Here is an 18,956-nt window from a genome sequence, read left to right as displayed (position 1 = left end):
TGGGCGGGGAGGGGGGTGCTGAATACTTTTTATAGGCAGTGTATATGGTGAGGAGGGTTTTACCCGTGATGGACTGTTGTCCTTCATTACGCAGGGGATTGAATTCAAGAGATATGAGATAATGTTGCCGCTCTATAGAACCCTGGTTGGACCACACTCGCAGTATTGTGTTCAGTTCTGGTTGCCTCATTATAGGAAGGATATAGAAGCTTTAGAGAGGGCGTAAAGAGATTTACCAGGGTGATGCCTGGATTAGAGACCATGTCTTGTAAGGAAAAGCTGAGCAAGCTAGTTTTTTTTTAATTTGGAGGAGGATGAGAGACAACCTGATAGAGGTGTATAAGATTATTATAGAGTGGACAGCCGGCAACGTTTTTCCTCAGCAGTGCAATGGTCAATACCAGAGGGGACATCCTTTTAAGGTGATTGGAGGAAAGTTCAGAGGCAGTTTTTTATACAGAGAGTGGAATGGCTGAAATACACTGCCAGAGTGGTGATAGAAGCTGATATATCAAGGGCATTTAAGAGACTCTTAGATAGGCACATGGATTTAATAAAAATGGATGGTTATGGGCTAGTTGGAGGGAAGTGTTAGAGTGATTATGAAATTGGTTAAAAGGTCAGCAGAACATCATGGGCCGAAGAGCCTACACTGCGCTGTACTCTTCTGTGATCTATGTTTAAATTAGGCATCAACACCTTCAATTAAATTATTTCCCATCATTGTGACGTAGATTGCAAATACTTGCTGACAAGCACACCTAATACTGAACAGATATGTGTTGAATGGTCAGTACAGACTCAGTGGGTCGAAGGGTCTGTCCCTGTACCCTGTGATTCTGTACCTCCAATTTCTTACCTCGTCAAAAATCACATACTGAATTCTCTTTGTCCAGTCCTGTTGGTGGGGGGCAAGCAGGAGAATTTCCAAGCACTGTGGCACTGTAACCAGCACCTGTGAATATGGAGTAAACAATCAGTCTTTCCAAGAGCAATGGAGAAATGAGCACTGTTCATCAGTAACCTCTCTCTCTCCTCATCCTCATTAACCTTGAGTCTCTGCAAAACTTTGTGACCATCCCCATCTCCTGAACTTGGAGAGGATGTTTCCTATAGCAGGCAAGTCTGGGACCAGAGAGCACAGCCTCAGAATTCAAGGATGTCTCTTTAGAACAGAGATGAGGAATTTCTTTAGCTAGAGGGTGGTGAATCTGTGGAATTTGTTGCCACAGACGGCTATGGAGGCCAAGTCATTGGGTATATTTAAAGATGAGGTTGATCAGTTCTTGATTAGTCAGGGCATCAAGGGAGTCATCGTGGCAGTGGAAGAGGCCATGGACTGACATGTCAGAATGGAAATGGGAAGTCAATCTGAAATGGCGTTACAATGCTAGCAACTTGAGTTCAATTCCGCCTCTGTAAGAATCTTGTACCTTCTTCCTATGACCGTGTGGGTTTCCTCCAGATTCCTCCCACAGTCCAAACATGTACGGATTATTCAGATGAGCAAGCTAGAGTTGTTCTCTTTGGAGGAGGATGAGAGGTGACTTGATGTAGGTGTACTAGATGGTACAAGGGATAGATTGAGTACATAGCCAGAGACTTTTTCCCAGGGTGGAAGGGGTTAATACCAGGGGGCATAATTTTAAAGTGATTGGAGGAAAATATAGGTAGTACAGAGGTAAGTTTTTTTACACGTGGTGAGTGTGTGGTAGTGTTCTATGTTCTATGTTAATTGGTCTCAGGGAGTAATTGGTTGACATGGAGTTGTCAGGCCAGAAGGGCCTGATACCATGCTAAATCTCTAAATAAATTAACAACGTCACCTCTCGGCCTTCTCTGCTTCAGGGCAAACAGACCCAGCCTGTACATTCTTTCCATGTGACTAAAACCCATTGATACTTTCTCCACTTTATTAGGACGATAACAGAAATCAGATGGAAATATACCTGACAATTATGAACATGGTTCTGATAGTCCCTCGTGAAGTATCCACACACCACCATTCCATGAGGTAAGTTCTTGGTGAACCTCCCGTACACAGTTGCTACCACCTGATTGACAAGTGCCTAACAAAGAGACAAAATCACATTTGCAAAATCTGCAGATGCTAAAAATCTGAGCAATACACATAAAATGCTGGAGGAACTCAGCAGGCCAGGCAGTATCTATGGAAAAGAGTAAACAGTTGATGTTTCGGGCTGAGACCCTTCATCAGGACTGGAACAAAGAGATTACAAGGTGGCGGGAGGAAAGGAAGAAGCACAAGGTAGTAGATGATAGGTGAAACTGGGAGAGGGGAAGGGGTGAAGTACAGAGCTGGGAAGTCAATTGGTGAAATAGATAAAGACTGGTGAATAGGAAATCTGATAGGAGAGGACAGGGGGCTATGGAAGAAAGGAGATCTATCATCTCTTTGTTCAGAGAGGGGGTAGGGAGACTGGTAGAATGGTGCAAGCACAGCAACTTGAGGCTCAACGTGGACAAGACCAAAGAGATGATCGCAAACTTTAGGAAGGTGCACACTGACCACTCATCGCAACACATACACGGCTTCTTAATGGAGAGAGTTAAGGGCACCAAGTTTCGGGGAGCAGATGTAATGGACGATTTCACCTGGTCCCTCAGCACCAACACTTTAGGCAAGAAAGTCTAATAGTGTCTCTGCTTCCTGAAGAGATTAAGATGATTGAGCCTCCCACCCCCATTTTAACCGATTTTTACAGGGGCACCATAGAGTGTCCTGACCAACTGTATCACCATCTGCTATAGGAATTGCAAGCTACCAGCCCTCAAATCCTTACAAAGGATTATGAGGGTTGCTGAGAAGATCATTAAAGTCTCTCCTCCACCCATCAGAGATATTTATCAGGTGCACTGCGCACACAGGGCTCTTAGCATTGTCAGTCATCCCTCCCGTCCATCCAACAATCTCTTTGACCCCCAACTATCAGGCAGGAGGTACCATAACATTAGGACAAGGACTGTTGGGATGGCAGCCAAGCCATAAGACTACTGAGCTGCCTGCCACCACCTTGGTCTCATCACATCTGAAGCACCAGTAGTGATATACCATTTACTTTTTAAGTTGTGTTATAAATACACCTTATTGTTCCTTATTTGTGGCAATATTAATGTTACGTGTGTGAGTTATGTGTGCTTTGCATTTTGGTCCAGAGAAACGTTGTTTGGAGGTACATGTAAACAGTTGAATGACAATAAACTGAACTTGAACTTGAGCCTCTTCAGCCTTTGCTCTGCATTGAAGGGAAGGTGATCTAGGGACTGTAGGCATCAGAATGGATGTGCTGCCATTGGAAGGGGTCCAGAGAAAGTTCATGAGAATGATCCCATGAACGATAGGTTCAACATACGAGGAGCGTTTAATGAATCTAGGCCTGTACTCATTGGAGTTTAGAACAATGAGGGGACTCTCATAGAAAACTATTGAATATTGAAAGACCTAGATCGAGTGGCCCCCCTAGAGGACCACAACCTTGTCGTAGGGTTTGGAGGCTTGTGTGCCTCAGTGATTCGGAGAGCTATGTTGGCTGGAGTTAAGGTCTTGTGCTTTGGCTCCTGGTAGGGTCACCCATGACAAATAGATCAATGAGTAGAGACCAGACTAAGAGTGGTCCAGCAATGATACAGGTTCGGGGGTTCAGCTCAGGGCTAAAAAATTGTGACACAAACAGCATTGAAGAATCTTTCTATGTCTGTGTGCGACACTATGGACAGACAGAGATGGAGGACCTTCATTGCTGCAGTAAACACCAGTGGTGTAATTGGCAGTAATTAAGATAGAGTGGACATGAATAGGATGTTTCCAATAATGGTGGCATCAAGGACCAGAGGACACAGCCTCAGAAGAGATGGATATCCGGTTTGAACAGACATGAGGAGGAATTTCTGTAGCCAGAAGGTGGTGAATCTGTGGACTTCATTGACACAGACAGCCATGGATACCAAATCAATTAGGTATATTTAAAGCAGAGGTTCATACGTTCTTGGTTTTTAACGGTGTCAAAAATTATGGGGAGAAAGCAGGAGAATGTGATTGAGACGGATGATAAATCAATCAGAAATATGAGGTGTTGCTCCTGCAACCTGAGCGTGGCCTCATCGTGGCAGGAGAGGAGGCCATGGACCACATATCGGAATGGGAATGGGAAGTAGAATTCAAATGGGTTGCCACTAGGAAATCACTCATTTCATTGAGCACTTGCCACAAAATGATCGTCCAACCTACGTCGGGTCTCACCCCATCATTACGTTGAAGATCCTGACAGACTCATAGATGAAGTGTTGCCTCACCTGGAAGGATTGCCTGGGGCCCTGAATAGTAGTGACGGAGGAGGTGAGTGGGCAGGTGTCGCACCTGTCCCATTTGCAGGAATATGTACCAGGAGGAAGATCACCAGGGAGGGACAAATGGACAACGGAGCCACATAGAGAGTGATCCCTGTGGAAAGTGGTGTGTGGAGTGAGGTAAAAATGTATTTACTGGTAGCATCCTGTTGAAAATGGCAGTAATCATGGAGAATGATGTGCTTGTGGGGTGGTAGGCAAGGAGAAGGGGAACTCTAAACCTGTTAAGGTGATGGGAAGATGGGGTGAGGGCAGATATCTGGGAAATGGAGCAGATGTGGGTGACAGCAGCATCAATGGTGGAGGAAGGGAAACTCCATTCTGTGAAGCAGGACATCTCAGATGTTCTGGAATGGAGATTCCATTCCTTAGAACCGATATGGTGGAGACAGAAGAACTGAGAAAAGGGCATGCGCTTTTTACAGGGTGACAGGGTGGGAAGAGGTATAGTCATGATTACTATGAGAGTCAGTAAGTTTATAGAAGATATCAGTAGACAGTCTTCCTCAAGAGTCGGAGACAAATTAAGAAAGGGGAGAGGGGTATCATAGGTGGACTGAGTAAATTTGATATCGGAGGGAAGTTGCAGGCAAAGTTGATAAAATTGACGAGCTCAGCATGGGTGCAGGAATCAGCACTAATGCAGTCGTCAATGTAGCGCGGAAAGAGTTGGGGAACTTTTCACTGTATCCTGTTACACATGACGATAATAAACCAATATCTGACTATCAGCTGATTACCACATATCTCTTTGTGAAATCTTGCTGTGTATATCATGGCGGTTAAAACTCCCAAGTGGCATCAATGAGAAGTTCTGACTGAGAGGGAAATCACAGCACAAGCCTCCATGCACTGTCTAGCTCCACTGCACCGCGGCCAGCTTGAAATGGCTTTACCTTTGTCGGTGCCACGTACACCACGATGCCCGAATCACTTGTCCTCAACACTTTCTCCATGCAGTAATAGGATGCGTAGGTCTTACCCGATGATGTGGGGGCAACAATCAGTGCAGATTCGTTGTTGTCCACAGCATCCAATAGCTCTCTCTGTAATCCAATCCAAAAGGTCAAGTCTAAGTCAAGTTCATTGTTGTGTACCAAAGGAAATGTGTGCACCGGTGTAATGAAAAACTTACCTGCAGCAGCATCACAGGCACGGAGCATCAGATAAAAGGCATTCATAAGAATCTGTTTTAGTGCAAAGTGATCAAGGTGGTCATAATGTTGCTAAACGGTGGTGATTATTTATTTCAAATAGGAGAAAATCTGCAGATGCTGGAAATCCAAAGCAACACACACAAAATGCTGGAGAAACTCCAGGTGAAAGGTCTTGGCCCGAAACGTTGACTGTTTATTCTTTTTCATAGACGCTGCCTGACCTGATGAGCTCGTCCAACATTTTGTGTGTGTTCCTTATTTATTTATCTAATGAGATACAGCACAGAATAGGCCTTTCTGGCCCTTTGAGCCACGTCACCCAGCCACCACTATTTGAACCTGAGCCTAATCACAAGACAATTTACAACGACCAATTAACCTACCAGCTGGTATGTCTTTGGACTGTGGGAGGAAACCGGAGAACCCAGAGGAAACCCACGCATTCCATGGGGAGGACGTATAGGCTCTTTACAGATGACGTTGAAATTGAACTCTGAACTTCGACACCCCATGCTGTAATAGTGTTGTGCTAACCACTACCCTACCTTGGTGCCATAGTGCTGTACTGGTAGGTTCAACAATGAGTAGTTGGGGGGGGGGCGTCACGTGATGACGTGGGATTGAGACGTGTAAATCCAGCTCTCCCGCAACAAGTCAGTAAAGTACCGTTTAAATAAAACAAAGTTAGTAAATATTTTCTGAAAACTATTTATAAACTTTGTAAGATTACTTTACGATATGCCTCCTAAACCGCAACAAAAGAAGTCTGCTGTTGTGAAGCAGCCGCGAGACAGGAAGAAAAAAGGCCTACTGCAACGATGGAGCCTCGGACTCAGGTTGGATCTCCTTCGGTAGAACAATGAGCAACGGCGGTGGCAACGTCTTCTTCGAAGAAGATGCCGGAAATGCGCATGCGCAAACCGACACAATACAAACTACAAGAACCGACAGCCACTGCAATTGAAAATGACTCAGAGTCAGAATCAGATTCTGCAGAGAACATAGATGAAGAAGAGGAGGAAGAACTGGAAGCGATTGGAAGTAAAGGAGATGATAGTGATATGAGAGAAGCTATATTGCAATTAACGGCTGAATTAAGAAAAGTAAGAGAAGAACTTAGAGATACGAAGATGTGCTATGATAAAGTTATGGCAAGACAGGACAAAATGGATAAGAAGCTTCAGAAGATGGAAAGAGCAATGGGGCATATGAATGATAGAGTGGAAAAAACAGAAAATGATTTGCTTGTCTGGAATTCGGAAAGAAACCGACTCTTGGAGAAAGTGGACATGTTGGAAAATTTTAGTAGACGTAATAATATTAAAATTGTTGGTCTTGAAGAAGGTATGGAGGGAGATAAACCAATAGAATTTTTTCAAAGATGGATCCAGGATGTTTTGCAAATGGAAGAGGAGGTTCGATCAATTGAAATTGAGCGAGCACATAGAGCTTTAAGACCAAAACCAAAAGATGACCAATATCCACGATCGATTTTAATAAAATTCTTAAGATTTCAAGACAAGGAAAGGATTCTACAGGCAGCTGCTCGAGCTGCCAAAGATAGAAAAGGGCCATTGATAATTGGAGGGAACAAAGTTTTTTTTTCTATCCTGATATAAGTTACGAACTTTTGAAGAGAAGGAAGAAATTTAATCCAGTGAAAAAAACCCTATGGGAGCATGGTTATCAATTTACACTGCGTTATCCTGCAACTTTGAAGATTTTTTTGTCTGGTGGAGAAAAAAGATTTTTTGATGATTATCAGAAAGCAGAGCAGTTTGTGCGAGATTCTCTGAAAACTCACCAGACACAAGAACAAACCCAGGAGAGTGAGATAGATTGAAGATGAAGATTGGGTTAAAGAATGGACTTGATGGATTTTTGAAGCTGGATAAATGTATAAATATATTATTAATTATACGAGGGGGGTAAGAAAGGTTAAGACTGGAGGAATACTAGTTGGGAAGAGTAATACTAATTTTGTCTATATATATATAATGTTTTTTTTGTTGCGGGGGAGCTGGAAGAAGCACTGATCGATTGCTATGCTAGTCATGTGTGCAAGCGTGGCTTTTGCCACGACCCGCAAAATGGAGGGGGGTAGTGTTATGTATCCTTTCGTTCACAACATTAGTGGGGGGGTATTTTGTTTTTTCTTTTTTTGTACTTTTTCTTTCTTCTTTTTTCTTTCTGCCTGGAAGGTTGGGAGGGAGACACATAGCAACATGGTGAAGTTTAAAGAGATTCCCCAAGGAACTATGAAAGTTGAGAAGATAAATAATGTTTTAGATTGGAGTAACTTTGTGAAGAATAATGACTAATTTATTGAATTTTTTGAGTTTTAATGTTAACGGACTTAATGGACCAGTGAAAAGAAAAAGAATCTTAACACATATTAAAAAAATGAAGATAGATTTAGCTTTTTTACAGGAAACGCACCTAACGGAAACAGAACATCAGAAACTAAAGAGAGATTGGGTGGGTAGTGTTGTTGCGGCTTCATTTAATTCAAAAGCGAGGGGAGTAGCAATTTTGATCAATAAAACATTACCAATTAGAATACAAAATGTAATAACTGATTCTGCGGGGAGATATGTGATTATACATTGTCAACTTTTTTCTGAATTATGGACTTTTATGAACATTTATGCACCAAATGAAAATGATGCAAAATTCATACAAGAAGCTTTTCTGAATTTGGCGGATGCGCATGAAAAAATATTAATTGGAGGAGACTTTAATTTTTGCTTAGACCCAGTCTTAGATAGATCAACCAAGGCTGTTATAAAATCGAAGGTAGTAAATTTAACTTTATCATTGATGAAGGATTTAAATCTGATTGATATATGGAGAAGAATCAATCCTAAAGAAAGAGACTATTTGTTCTATTCCCATAGACATAAAACTTTTTCAAGGATAGATTTGTTTCTATTATCAATGCATATTCAACACAGAGTGAAAAATATGGAATATAAAGCAAGAATATTATCAGATCATTCCCCTTTATTAATGACAATAATAATGGCTGATAAGGAAGAAGTGGCTTATAGATGGAGATTTAATTCAGCATTATTAAAATGTCAAGATTTTTGTGATTTTATGAAAAAGCAGATTCAATTTTTTTTGGATACAAATTTTCATTCAGTGGATGATAAATTTATATTATGAGATGCGATGAAAGCATATCTTAGGGGCCAGATAATAAGTTATACGTCTAAAATTAAGAAAGAATATATGGCAGAACTAGATCAATTGGAAAAAGAGATTACAAAAATAGAAAAAGAATCTCAAAGATATATGTCAGAAGAAATACGAAAACAACTTGTCAATAAGAAGTTACAATATAATATGCTTCAGACATATAGAACGGAAAAAGCAATTATAAGAACTAAACAAAGGTATTATGAGTTAGGTGAGAGAGCACATAAAAATCTTGCCTGGCAGTTGAAAACAGAACAAGCTTCCAAAACAATAAATGCAATTAGAACAAGGGCAAATAAAATATCTTATAAACCTCTTGAAATAAATGAAACTTTTAAAAATTTCTATTCTGAATTATATCAATCAGAATCCCAAAATGATGTTAATGAGATAGAAAGGTTTTTATCACAAGTTTCTCTTCCAAAATTGAATTTGGAAGAACAGAAGGGATTAGATATGCCTTTTACATTAAAAGAAGTTGAAGAGGCTTTAGGATCACTCCAAAGTAATAAATCTCCAGGAGAAGATGGTTTTTCACCTGAATTTTATAAAAAATTTAAAGATTTATTATTTCCTCTTTTTATGGAACTAATACGTCAAGCAGAAAAAATACATAAACTTCCAGAATCTTTTTCAACAGCGATTGTAATAGTATTGCCAAAAAAAGATAGAGATCCTATGAAACCAGCATCATATAGGCCTATTTCTTTATTGAATACGGATTATAAAATAATAGCAAAAATTTTATCGAATAGATTATCTAAATATTTACCAAAATTAATACATATGGATCAAACAGGATTTATTAAAAATAGACAATTGGCAGATAATGTAACTCGGCTACTCAGTATAATTCATTTGGCACAAAAAAGGGATGAGAAGAGTATAGTAGTAGCTTTGGATGCAGAAAAAGCATTTGATAGATTAGAATGGGATTTTTTATTTAAAGTACTAGAAAAATATGGGTTAGGAACAGCTTTTATAAATTGGATTAAAACTTTAAATTCTAACCCTAAAGCTAAAGTGGTGACAAACTCTCAAATTTCAACACCATCCCAGTTAAAAAGGTCAACTAGACAAGGTTGTCCACTATCACCTGCTTTATTTGTATTGGCAATAGAGCCATTAGCAGAACTAATTAGAATTGATCCAGATATTATGGGTTTTAGAGTTCATCAGGAGGAATATAAAATTAATCTTTTTGCTGATGATGTTTTGATCTATTTAACAAATCCACAATATTCGTTACATAAATTATCTTCTAGATTGGATGAATATGGGAAGGTATCAGGTTACAAAATAAATTGGGATAAAAGTGAAATTTTACCTCTTACTAAAGGAGACTATAGTCAATGTCGATTAGTAACCCAATTTAGATGGCCGGTAAATGGTATAAAATATTTAGGTATAAGACTTGATAATGATCTAAAGAATTTATATAAATTTAATTATTTACCACTATTGAAAAAAATTCAAGAAGATCTTGACAAATGGATGATATTACCAATAACATTAGTAGGTAGAGTCAATGTTGTAAAAATGAATATATTTCCTAGATTACAGTATCTGTTTCAAACATTACCAATACAATTGCCACAGAAATTTTTTCAAAAGTTAAATAAATGTGTGAGAAAATTTCTTTGGAAAGGTAAAATGTCAAGAATATCATTGGAAAAATTGACATGTAAATTTGGGTTAGGAGGGTTACAACTTCCAAACTTTAAAAACTATTATAAAGCAAATCAACTCAGATTTATTGCATCTTTCTTCGATGATCGAAAACCAGCATGGATTAAAATAGAACTAGACAAGATAGGAGAAAATAGACCTGAAGATTTTATATATAAATGGGAATCTAAATGGATACGGGAAAAGAAAGAATCTCCTATATTAACACATTTGATTGATCTATGGAATAAGATAAATGTTTATAATGAAACACAGAAATCTCTATTAGCAAGGAGACCTTTGTTCCAAAACAGACTTATTCCTTTTACAATGGACAATCAACTTTTATATAATTGGTACCAAAAAGGGATTAAATTTATAGGAGATTGTTTTGAACGAGGTATATTGATGTCATTTGAACAATTTAAAGGATAAATATTAAATATCTAATAATACTTTCTTTTGTTACTTTCAACTAAGGGCTTACTTAAAAGGTAAGCTGGGTCAAACAATATTTTTGCCAAAACCTAATGAAATTGAAATTTTAATTCAAAAAGGGAAAATTAAAAAATTTATTTCTTGTATGGATAATTTGATTCAAGAACAGACAATTAAACAAGGAACCCATAAGTCAAAGCAAAAATGGGAAACAGATCTGAATATTATTATTGATGAAACAAATTGGTCAAGACTTTGTCTTGACAGTATGACAAATACAATAAATGTTCGACTTAGATTAGTACAATATAATTTTTTACATCAATTATATATTACACCGCAAAAAATAAATAGATTAAATTCAAATTTTTCTGATAAATGTTTTTGGTGTAATCAAGAAATTGGTACTTTTTTACATTCTACTTGGTCTTGTTTTAAAATTCAACCCTTTTGGATAAATTTAAGAATCTTATTGGAACAAATTACTGCAATTCAACTTCCACATAACCCTGTATTATTTTTATTAGGTGATATTGAAGGGATAAAACCGAAACTTAAATTGAATAAATATCAGAAAGAATTTATAAAAATTGCATTGGCAGTAGCTAAGAAGACCATAGCAGTTACTTGGAAATCTGATTCGTATTTAAGTATGGATCGTTGGAATAATGAAATGGCTAGTTCTATTCCACTTGAAAAAATTACTTATAATTTAAGAGATAAATATGTAACTTTTTTGAATATTTGGCGCCCTTATTTACAAAAGATAGGATGGCATATTTAAGTGCTCCGATAAAGACTTAGGTCGCTTGGGGGAAGTAACGAATAATTATACCAAATTCATTTTGAATCCCATGGAGCATGTGGAAACCTTCCAATAACCAGGCGGTTCTTTTCTTTTTTTTTCTTTTTTTCCTTTTTTTTTCTTTTTCTTTCTTTTTAGGTAGGACTATATATGCGGGGGGAGGGTAGATTTTTTTTTCATGTATTCTTTTTGAAAATTCAATAAAAATTATATTTAAAAAAAAACAATGAGTAGTTGAAGGGAAGCAACTGCTCTTGAACCTGGTGGTGTGGAACAGTCAGGAAGCTGGTACAGGAACCTTAGATCCCACATCACCAGGTTTAGGAACAGCTATTACCCATCGGGCTCTTGAACCAGCACAGATAATTTCACTCACCTCAACACTGAACTGATTCCACAACATTTGGACTCACTTTCAAGGACTCTGCAACTCATGTTATCAATATAATTTATTACTTAATATTTATTATTATTATTTGTATTTTTTAATTGGCACCGTTGTCTTCTTTTGTTCATTGGTTGTTTGTCCATCTTTGTGTCATTTTTCATTGACTCTTTTGTGTTTCATTGTATGTTCTATAAATGCCTGCAAGGAAATGAATCTCAGGGTTGTGCATTGTGACATATGTGCATGGGTCAGCATGGTAGCAGTTCGCGTAATGCTATTACAATGCCAATTCCTGATGCATCTGTAAGTAGTTTGTGTGTTTTCCCCATGGCCTACATGGGCTTCCTGTAGGTGCTCCAGTTTCCTCCCAAATTCCACAGATGTACAGGTTAGTAGGTTAATTAGTCACCCGGATGGCCAAGATTGATTGGAAAAGAACATTGGCAGGGATGACAGCAGAGTAGCAATGGCTAGAATTTCTGGGAGCAATTCAGAAGGCGCAGGATATATACAGTGCATCCCAAAGAAGAAGTATTCTAAGGGCAAGATGACACAACCGTGACTGACAAGTGAAGTCAAAGTCAACATAAAAGCCAAAGAGAGGGCAGATGATAGAGCAAAATTAGTGGCAACTTAGAGGCTTGGGAAGCTTTTAAAAGCCAACAGAAGGCAACTAAAAAAGAAAGAAAAGATGGAATATGAGTCAATAAAATTAAAAGGGATACCAAAAGTTTCTTCAGATGTATAAAGTGTAAAAGAGAGGCAAGGGTGGATTTTAGACCACAGCAAAACGATGCTGGAGAGGTAGCAATGGGGGACAAGGAAATGGTAAATGAACTGAATGAGTATTTTGCATCAGCCTTCACTACAAAAGACACTAGCAGTATGCTAGAGGTTCAAGAACGTCGGGGGTCTGAAGTTGCCATTACTAAATAAAACCATCTAGGACATGCCCTCTCCCATCAGAGAGGAGGTATAGGAGTTTGAAGACCCCAGTCAATAATTCAGAAACAGCTGCTGCTCGGATCTCTGAGTGTTCCCTGAACACATGAACGCTGTACCTCATTATTCTTTTTTTGCACTATTTATTTTGTTTGTAATTTATAACTGTTTTTATGTCTTTACATTGTACTGTTGCTGAAATATAACAAATTCCACGTCACATAAGCTAGTGACAAATCTGACTCAGATTTTTAGCCCCTGCAGATCTTTGAACATTGGAAATTACCTGCCATGTGTCCGGTATGAAATGTCGGACTCTTGGATCTGGATCGCTCCTTTCATCCCGGATTAGAAAAGGACCCATATGTTTCAGATGAAAACGAACTGCTCCTAACCCAACCGGAACCTTGGGATCGCTCATCAGCTCTTTCTTCACCTTTTCTTTCTGTAATTAATAAAACGGGATATTTAATCAGCTTCACTAGTAACTAGTAACCAGTAAATCTTTGTGGATTCAACTTATCCCACAGATACGTTACATCAAGTTTCAAGATGCAAATCTATTTATCACGTGTACATCGAAACAGTGAAATGCATCATTTGCATCAGCAAACGACACACCCGAAGACGTCCGGGGTCAGAGGGAGGCAGCCTGCAAAGTGTTAAAATATTTTTAACCAGAATAATTTGGTGTACACTGCTTTAATTTACATTTTGATCCAGCATAGTATTAACCAAAATATTTTTTTTAAATCACAATCATATTTTCATTCCATTATGGTTTCATTTTTTTTACTCTCAGTGAACCAGATTTGTTTCCAACTTTGGGTGTTGTCTGTTGGAGTTTGCATGTTCTCTCTGACCACATGGGTTTCCCCACCAGGTTTTCCAGGTCCCTCACCCATCTGAAAGCCATGGGAGCTGGTGGGTTAACTGGCCACAGAAAATTACCCTTGTGGTGGAGAGTCTAGAGTTGATGACCGTTTAGGAGAAAATAGGTTACAGGATAATAAGTGGGAGAATATGATTTGTGGGAAGAAACTGAGAGCCGCTGTGGTCCTGATGGGTAGAATGGACTCCATCTGGGTCATCGCATCCCACCTGGACATTCTTTCTTCTCCCCCATCCCATTAGGGTGATGGGGTGGAGATACATCTCTACCAAAGGAGGTGTAAGGTGCTCCTTCCCTCTGCTAGCCTGCAGGACACCCTTGGGCAAGGTGTAGCACCTGCTTAGCCCCCTGATCAGGTTTGCATGAAGCCATGGGAGAAATTGGTGGATGGTCATATGAGCAGCTGGTGCATATACTTTTCATCCCTCTTCCCTCCGGGAGAAGGCTCAGGAGCTTGAAGACTTGTACGGCCAGATTTGGGAACAGCTTCTTTCCAAATGTGATTAGACTGCTGAACGGATCCTGACCCGGATCTGGGCCGTACCCTTCAAATATACGGACCTGCCTCTTGGTTTTTTTGCACTACCTTACTTTCCATTTTTCTATTTTCTATTTATGATTTATAATTTAAATTTTTAATATTTACTATCGATTTGTAATTCAGGGAGCGGGAAGCGCAGAATCAAATATGGCTGTGATGATTGTACGTTCTAGTATCAATTGTTTGGCAACAATAAAGTATAAAGTATCTCAAGTCCTGGTTATACGACCACTGACACCAGGCATACTATCTTTGAAGAGTATCGATAATGACTGGGGTCACCCATCTTGTCAAGACACTGCCCAGAAGTGAGTGTTATTAGTATTACTAAGGAGAAGGTGTTTGGGAAGCTGAAAGGTCTGAAGATAGATAAGTCACCTGGACCAGATGGTGTACACAGCAACATTTTGAAAGAGGTAGCTGAAGAGATTGTGGAGACAAAAGTAATGATCTTTCAAGAATCACTAGGTTCTGGAATGGTTCTGGAGGACCGGAGAATTGCAAGTATCACTCCACTCTTTAAGAAGCAAGGGAGGTAAAAGACAGGAAATTGTAAGTCAGTTAGCCTTACTCCAGAGTTTGGGAAGATGTTGGATTCCATTATTAAGAGGTTTCAGGGTACCAGGAGGGAGCGGATCAGACTTAAATGGGCTAATTCTGCTCCTGTATTTTATGGTTTTTAACTTAGGTCCTCAAGTCCTGGCAACATACTAGTAAATTTGCTTTTATTGATGTTCAGGTGAACGAAATGTGTGCAAGTGAGCCCATCTGAGAACGAGTAACTTTCCTAAAGTTTATCACCAGAGAGAAAGATGACTGCCATCTCCTGCCCCTACTTAATCTATCAGCTTTGGCCCTCCAAATTGATTACATGAATCCCGTGTTTTCTTCCCATCTTCCCGTTAACTCTTTCCAAATTCCACCACTCACCTACACTCAAGGGGCAAGTCACAGCAGCCAGTTGACCACCCACCTCAGTTTATGAGATGTGGGAGGAAACTGGAGCTCCCAGAGGAAAGATGAGCTTTATTTGTCACATGTACTCTGAAACATACAGTGAAATGTGTCAATTGCATCAATGACCAATACGGTGTGCTGGACACAAGCCTCAATTGTTGCCATTTTTCCAGCGCCAGCGTAGCCTGCCAAACCCCGCTAACCCCAAACCTGTACATCTTTGGACTGTGGGAGGAAACCGGAACATCTGGAAGAAATCCACCTGGTCACAGGGAGAACGTACAAAATCCTTATAGAGAGCAGCGGTAATTGAACCTTGATTTGTGATCACTGGTGCTGTAAAGCGATGCACTGACCGCTGCGCTAGTGCACTGCCCTGAAACACGAAAAGTCATCAGGAGAGAGTGCCCGAGGTCAGGATCAAACTTGCTGAAGCTGTTGGGCAGTAACCTTCCTGTGCTATGACCAATCTATTAGAATGGTAATCGTCATCATCATCATGTGCCGTGTCATATAATGCAGCAATCATGGCCTCGTGACCATGATTGTTCTTGGCAATTTTTTCTACAGAAATGGTTTGCCATTGCTTTCTTCTCGGCAGCATCTTTACAAGATGGGTGACCCCAGCCATTATCAATACTCTTCATAGATCGTCTGCCTGGCATCAGTGGTCACAAAACCAAGAACTGTGATATGCAGCAGCTGCTCAGATGACCATCCACCACCTGCTCCCATGGTTTCACGTGACCCTGATCAGGGGGGTTTAGCAGGTGCTACACCTTGCCCAAGGGTGACCTGCAGGCTAGCGGAGGGAAGGAGCGCCTTATACTTCCTTTGGTAGAGACGTATCTCCACCTTGCCACCCAATATCTTTGTAAAGTACAAGGTGTGCTGTGGGAGAAGAGAAACGGGGAATGGGATGAATTGGACAGGAGTTCGAAAAACATGAAGACCCTCTATCTGTGCTGTACCTTTCCCAAGTGCTTTACCTGATGTTCATCGATTCTTTCCAGGAGTGAATCTCTGAGGTTCAGGAATCCAAGATCTTTGAGGTAAGAAGCCAACTTGGTTAGTAGTCCTGGGTCCAGATGCTCCTCGTACTGGCTCAGAACCATGTGGATTCTGTGCATCAGCATCACTGCGGATTTCATGTCTCTTAGGGACGGCGCTGCTCAGAATAATGTGGATACAAATGTCAGGAGGAGGTGCAGACACAACACAGTCCATCCCAAAAACCAGCTTCCCCTCCTCCGCAATTCTTGCTGCCCTGGGAAAGCAGCCAACATAATCAGAGACCCCTCCCACCCGAGACATTTTTTCTTTTCACCCCTCCCATTGGGCAGAAGATACAGAAGCTTGAAAACACTCTCCACCAGGCTGAAGGACAGTTTCTATCTTATGGTTATAAGATGATTTAATGGCCCTCTTGCAAGAGGACCACAATCTTGTCGTGGTTTGGAGGTTTGCATGCCTCAATGACCTGGAGAGCTGTGCTGGCTGGAGTCAGTGCTTTATGCTTTGGTTCTTGGTAGGGTCACCCATGCCAAACAGGTCAGAGGACAGAGGCCAGAGTAAGAGTGGTCCACCAGGTTCGGGAGTTCACTCAAGGCTAACCACCCTGACTGGTCAAACAAAACTGTTATGGAAATAGCAATGAAGAATCCTTCTACATCTGAGTGCAATAGTATTCCTGAGTCTCCACCCAGGACTTGCATGACTGGCAGTAATGAAAACTGAGAGGAAGCTACTGACATGATCAAGGAAGCCCTGAACACCTCCAGAGATGGAGGACCTTCATTGCTGCCCTAAATGCCTTTGGCATAATGGGCAGTAACTAAGTAATTTGTAAGATAAAGATTAAGTTGTGGCCCTTGCTTCCTTTTGTCCACGTGCACCATACTTTCTCTGCAGCTGTAACACTATGTTCTGTACTTTATTTTCCCTTGTCCACCTTGACGTACTAATGTTGCGGAATGATCTGTGTGGATGGCCTGCTGAGCCAAGCTTTTCACTGTCACTTGGTACTTTGGAGTTGGTTTATTATTGTCACATGTACCAGGATACATAGAACACTGAACATCTGAACATACCGTCAAACATAGAACTCTACAGCACAGAGTACAGAATCAGGCTTTAATATCACTGACAGAAATACAAAAAAGTAGTGAGGTAGTGTTCATTGGCTCAATGTCCATTTAGAAATCAGACTGCAGTGGGGTAGAAGCTGTTCCTGAATTGCTGAGTGTGTGCCTTCAGGCTTTCAAGTTCAGGAACAGGCCCATCCAGCCCAACAAGCACAACGCCAGCAAACCCACCTATTTAACCCTAGCCTAATCACAGGACAACTTACAACGACCAATTAACCTCTAATCAGTATGTCTTTGGACAGTGGGAGGAAACCGAAACACCTGGAGAAAACCAGTATGTTCATGGGGAGTATGTACAAACTCCTTACAGAAGACTCCAGAAATGAATTCTGAACTCCGACGCCCCAAGCTGTAAAGCATTGTATTACCCACTATGCTACCATAACTTTCGCTAAGATCAATCTAACCTTCCTCTCCTACATAGCCCTCAATTTTTCTGTCATCCAAGTGTCAATCTACGAGTTTTGTTAAAATGCCCCAAATCTATCTGCCTCTACTAACGTCCTTGGCACCCACCACGATCTCTTAAAAGAACTTACCTCTGACATCCCCACTATACTCTGCCTCCAATTTCTTTAAGTTTATATCCCCTCGAATTAACCATTTCCACCCTGGGAAAAAGTCTCTGGCTAAGCACTCGATCTAAGCCTCTTAACATTTTGTACACCTCTATCAAGTCACCTCATCCCCCCTTCACTTCAGAGAGAAAAGCCCCAGTTTGCAACCTATCCAACCTACTCTCATAAACATGCTCTCTAGTCCAGGCAGCATCCTGGTAAATCTTCTCTGTGCCTTCTCTAAAGCTTCTGCACCTTGATTACAAAGGAGCCCCACATCCCATAAAACACGGTAATGTAATGGTTAACACAATGCTTTACAGTACCAGCTGTTACGTACCCCGTAACTGGGTTGCCAAACCAGCAGAAATGGATCACTCAGTTGGAGTCTGGAGTACTAGAACTAAGAAAGTTTTATTAAAGAAACAAGCAACACATTAATCGAAAGGATAATAAATGCAACAATTCAACAATGATAACCACACATGTGCACAGAATTAAGATAACAGCATCAATCAAGCTCTATCGTTGTCTAGGGGTTAAATGACCAATTTCAAAATGACTCAAAGTTCAGTCCAGTGTGTAGTTCAGTTCGCAGTAATCGTTGCCATGGCGATGGACAAGGTGGGGGAAGAGAGACATAGAATAGGAACAACTCATCATTCAGCACAGCTTCACTCACAGACCAGCGGGATGGCTCACAGACCAGCGAGATGGCTCACAAACAGCTTTTGGGCAGGTCCTTGGCGATGTCACCTGAGGTCACCGACTGTGACCCCTCCTCCAGATGCGGTCGATCCTCTGCAGTGAACCCGGCACCCAGGCAAGGGCGGACACACACCGGGTTCCCGCTGATCGTACCTTTCCACCCACTCGTGAGAAGCGTACCGCTTCC

At 40.6% G+C, this 18,956-nt stretch overlaps 1 protein-coding gene and 1 long non-coding RNA gene across 4 annotated transcripts in view; one reads left to right on the top strand and one right to left on the bottom strand.

The window, feature by feature from the left end:
• The window catches only part of LOC134347216 (uncharacterized), an 88,500-nt gene extending 86,174 nt beyond the window's left edge, over nucleotides 1-2,326 (top strand). Inside the window, exon 5 of the long non-coding RNA XR_010018107.1 lies at nucleotides 1,920-2,326. This is a non-coding gene — a long non-coding RNA (uncharacterized LOC134347216). The remainder of the gene's footprint in view (nucleotides 1-1,919) is intronic.
• Nucleotides 1-18,956, bottom strand: part of LOC134347212 (probable ATP-dependent RNA helicase DDX60) — a 172,994-nt gene that overhangs the window by 102,470 nt on the left and 51,568 nt on the right. For all 3 annotated transcript variants that reach the window (XM_063049505.1, XM_063049507.1, XM_063049506.1), the window contains exons 14-18: nucleotides 16,347-16,525; nucleotides 13,254-13,412; nucleotides 5,265-5,414; nucleotides 1,950-2,069; nucleotides 860-955 (exon numbers count right to left, since the gene is read on the bottom strand). In XM_063049505.1, coding sequence (XP_062905575.1) covers nucleotides 860-955; nucleotides 1,950-2,069; nucleotides 5,265-5,414; nucleotides 13,254-13,412; nucleotides 16,347-16,525 — 704 coding nt within the window. The remainder of the gene's footprint in view (nucleotides 1-859; nucleotides 956-1,949; nucleotides 2,070-5,264; nucleotides 5,415-13,253; nucleotides 13,413-16,346; nucleotides 16,526-18,956) is intronic.

The sequence above is a fragment of the Mobula hypostoma genome, chromosome 5 (genome assembly GCF_963921235.1).
Source record: "Mobula hypostoma chromosome 5, sMobHyp1.1, whole genome shotgun sequence".
Classification (NCBI taxonomy): domain Eukaryota; kingdom Metazoa; phylum Chordata; class Chondrichthyes; order Myliobatiformes; family Myliobatidae; genus Mobula; species Mobula hypostoma.
Note: the sequence above shows the minus strand (reverse complement) of the source record. Positions and strands in the feature narration are given on the sequence as shown.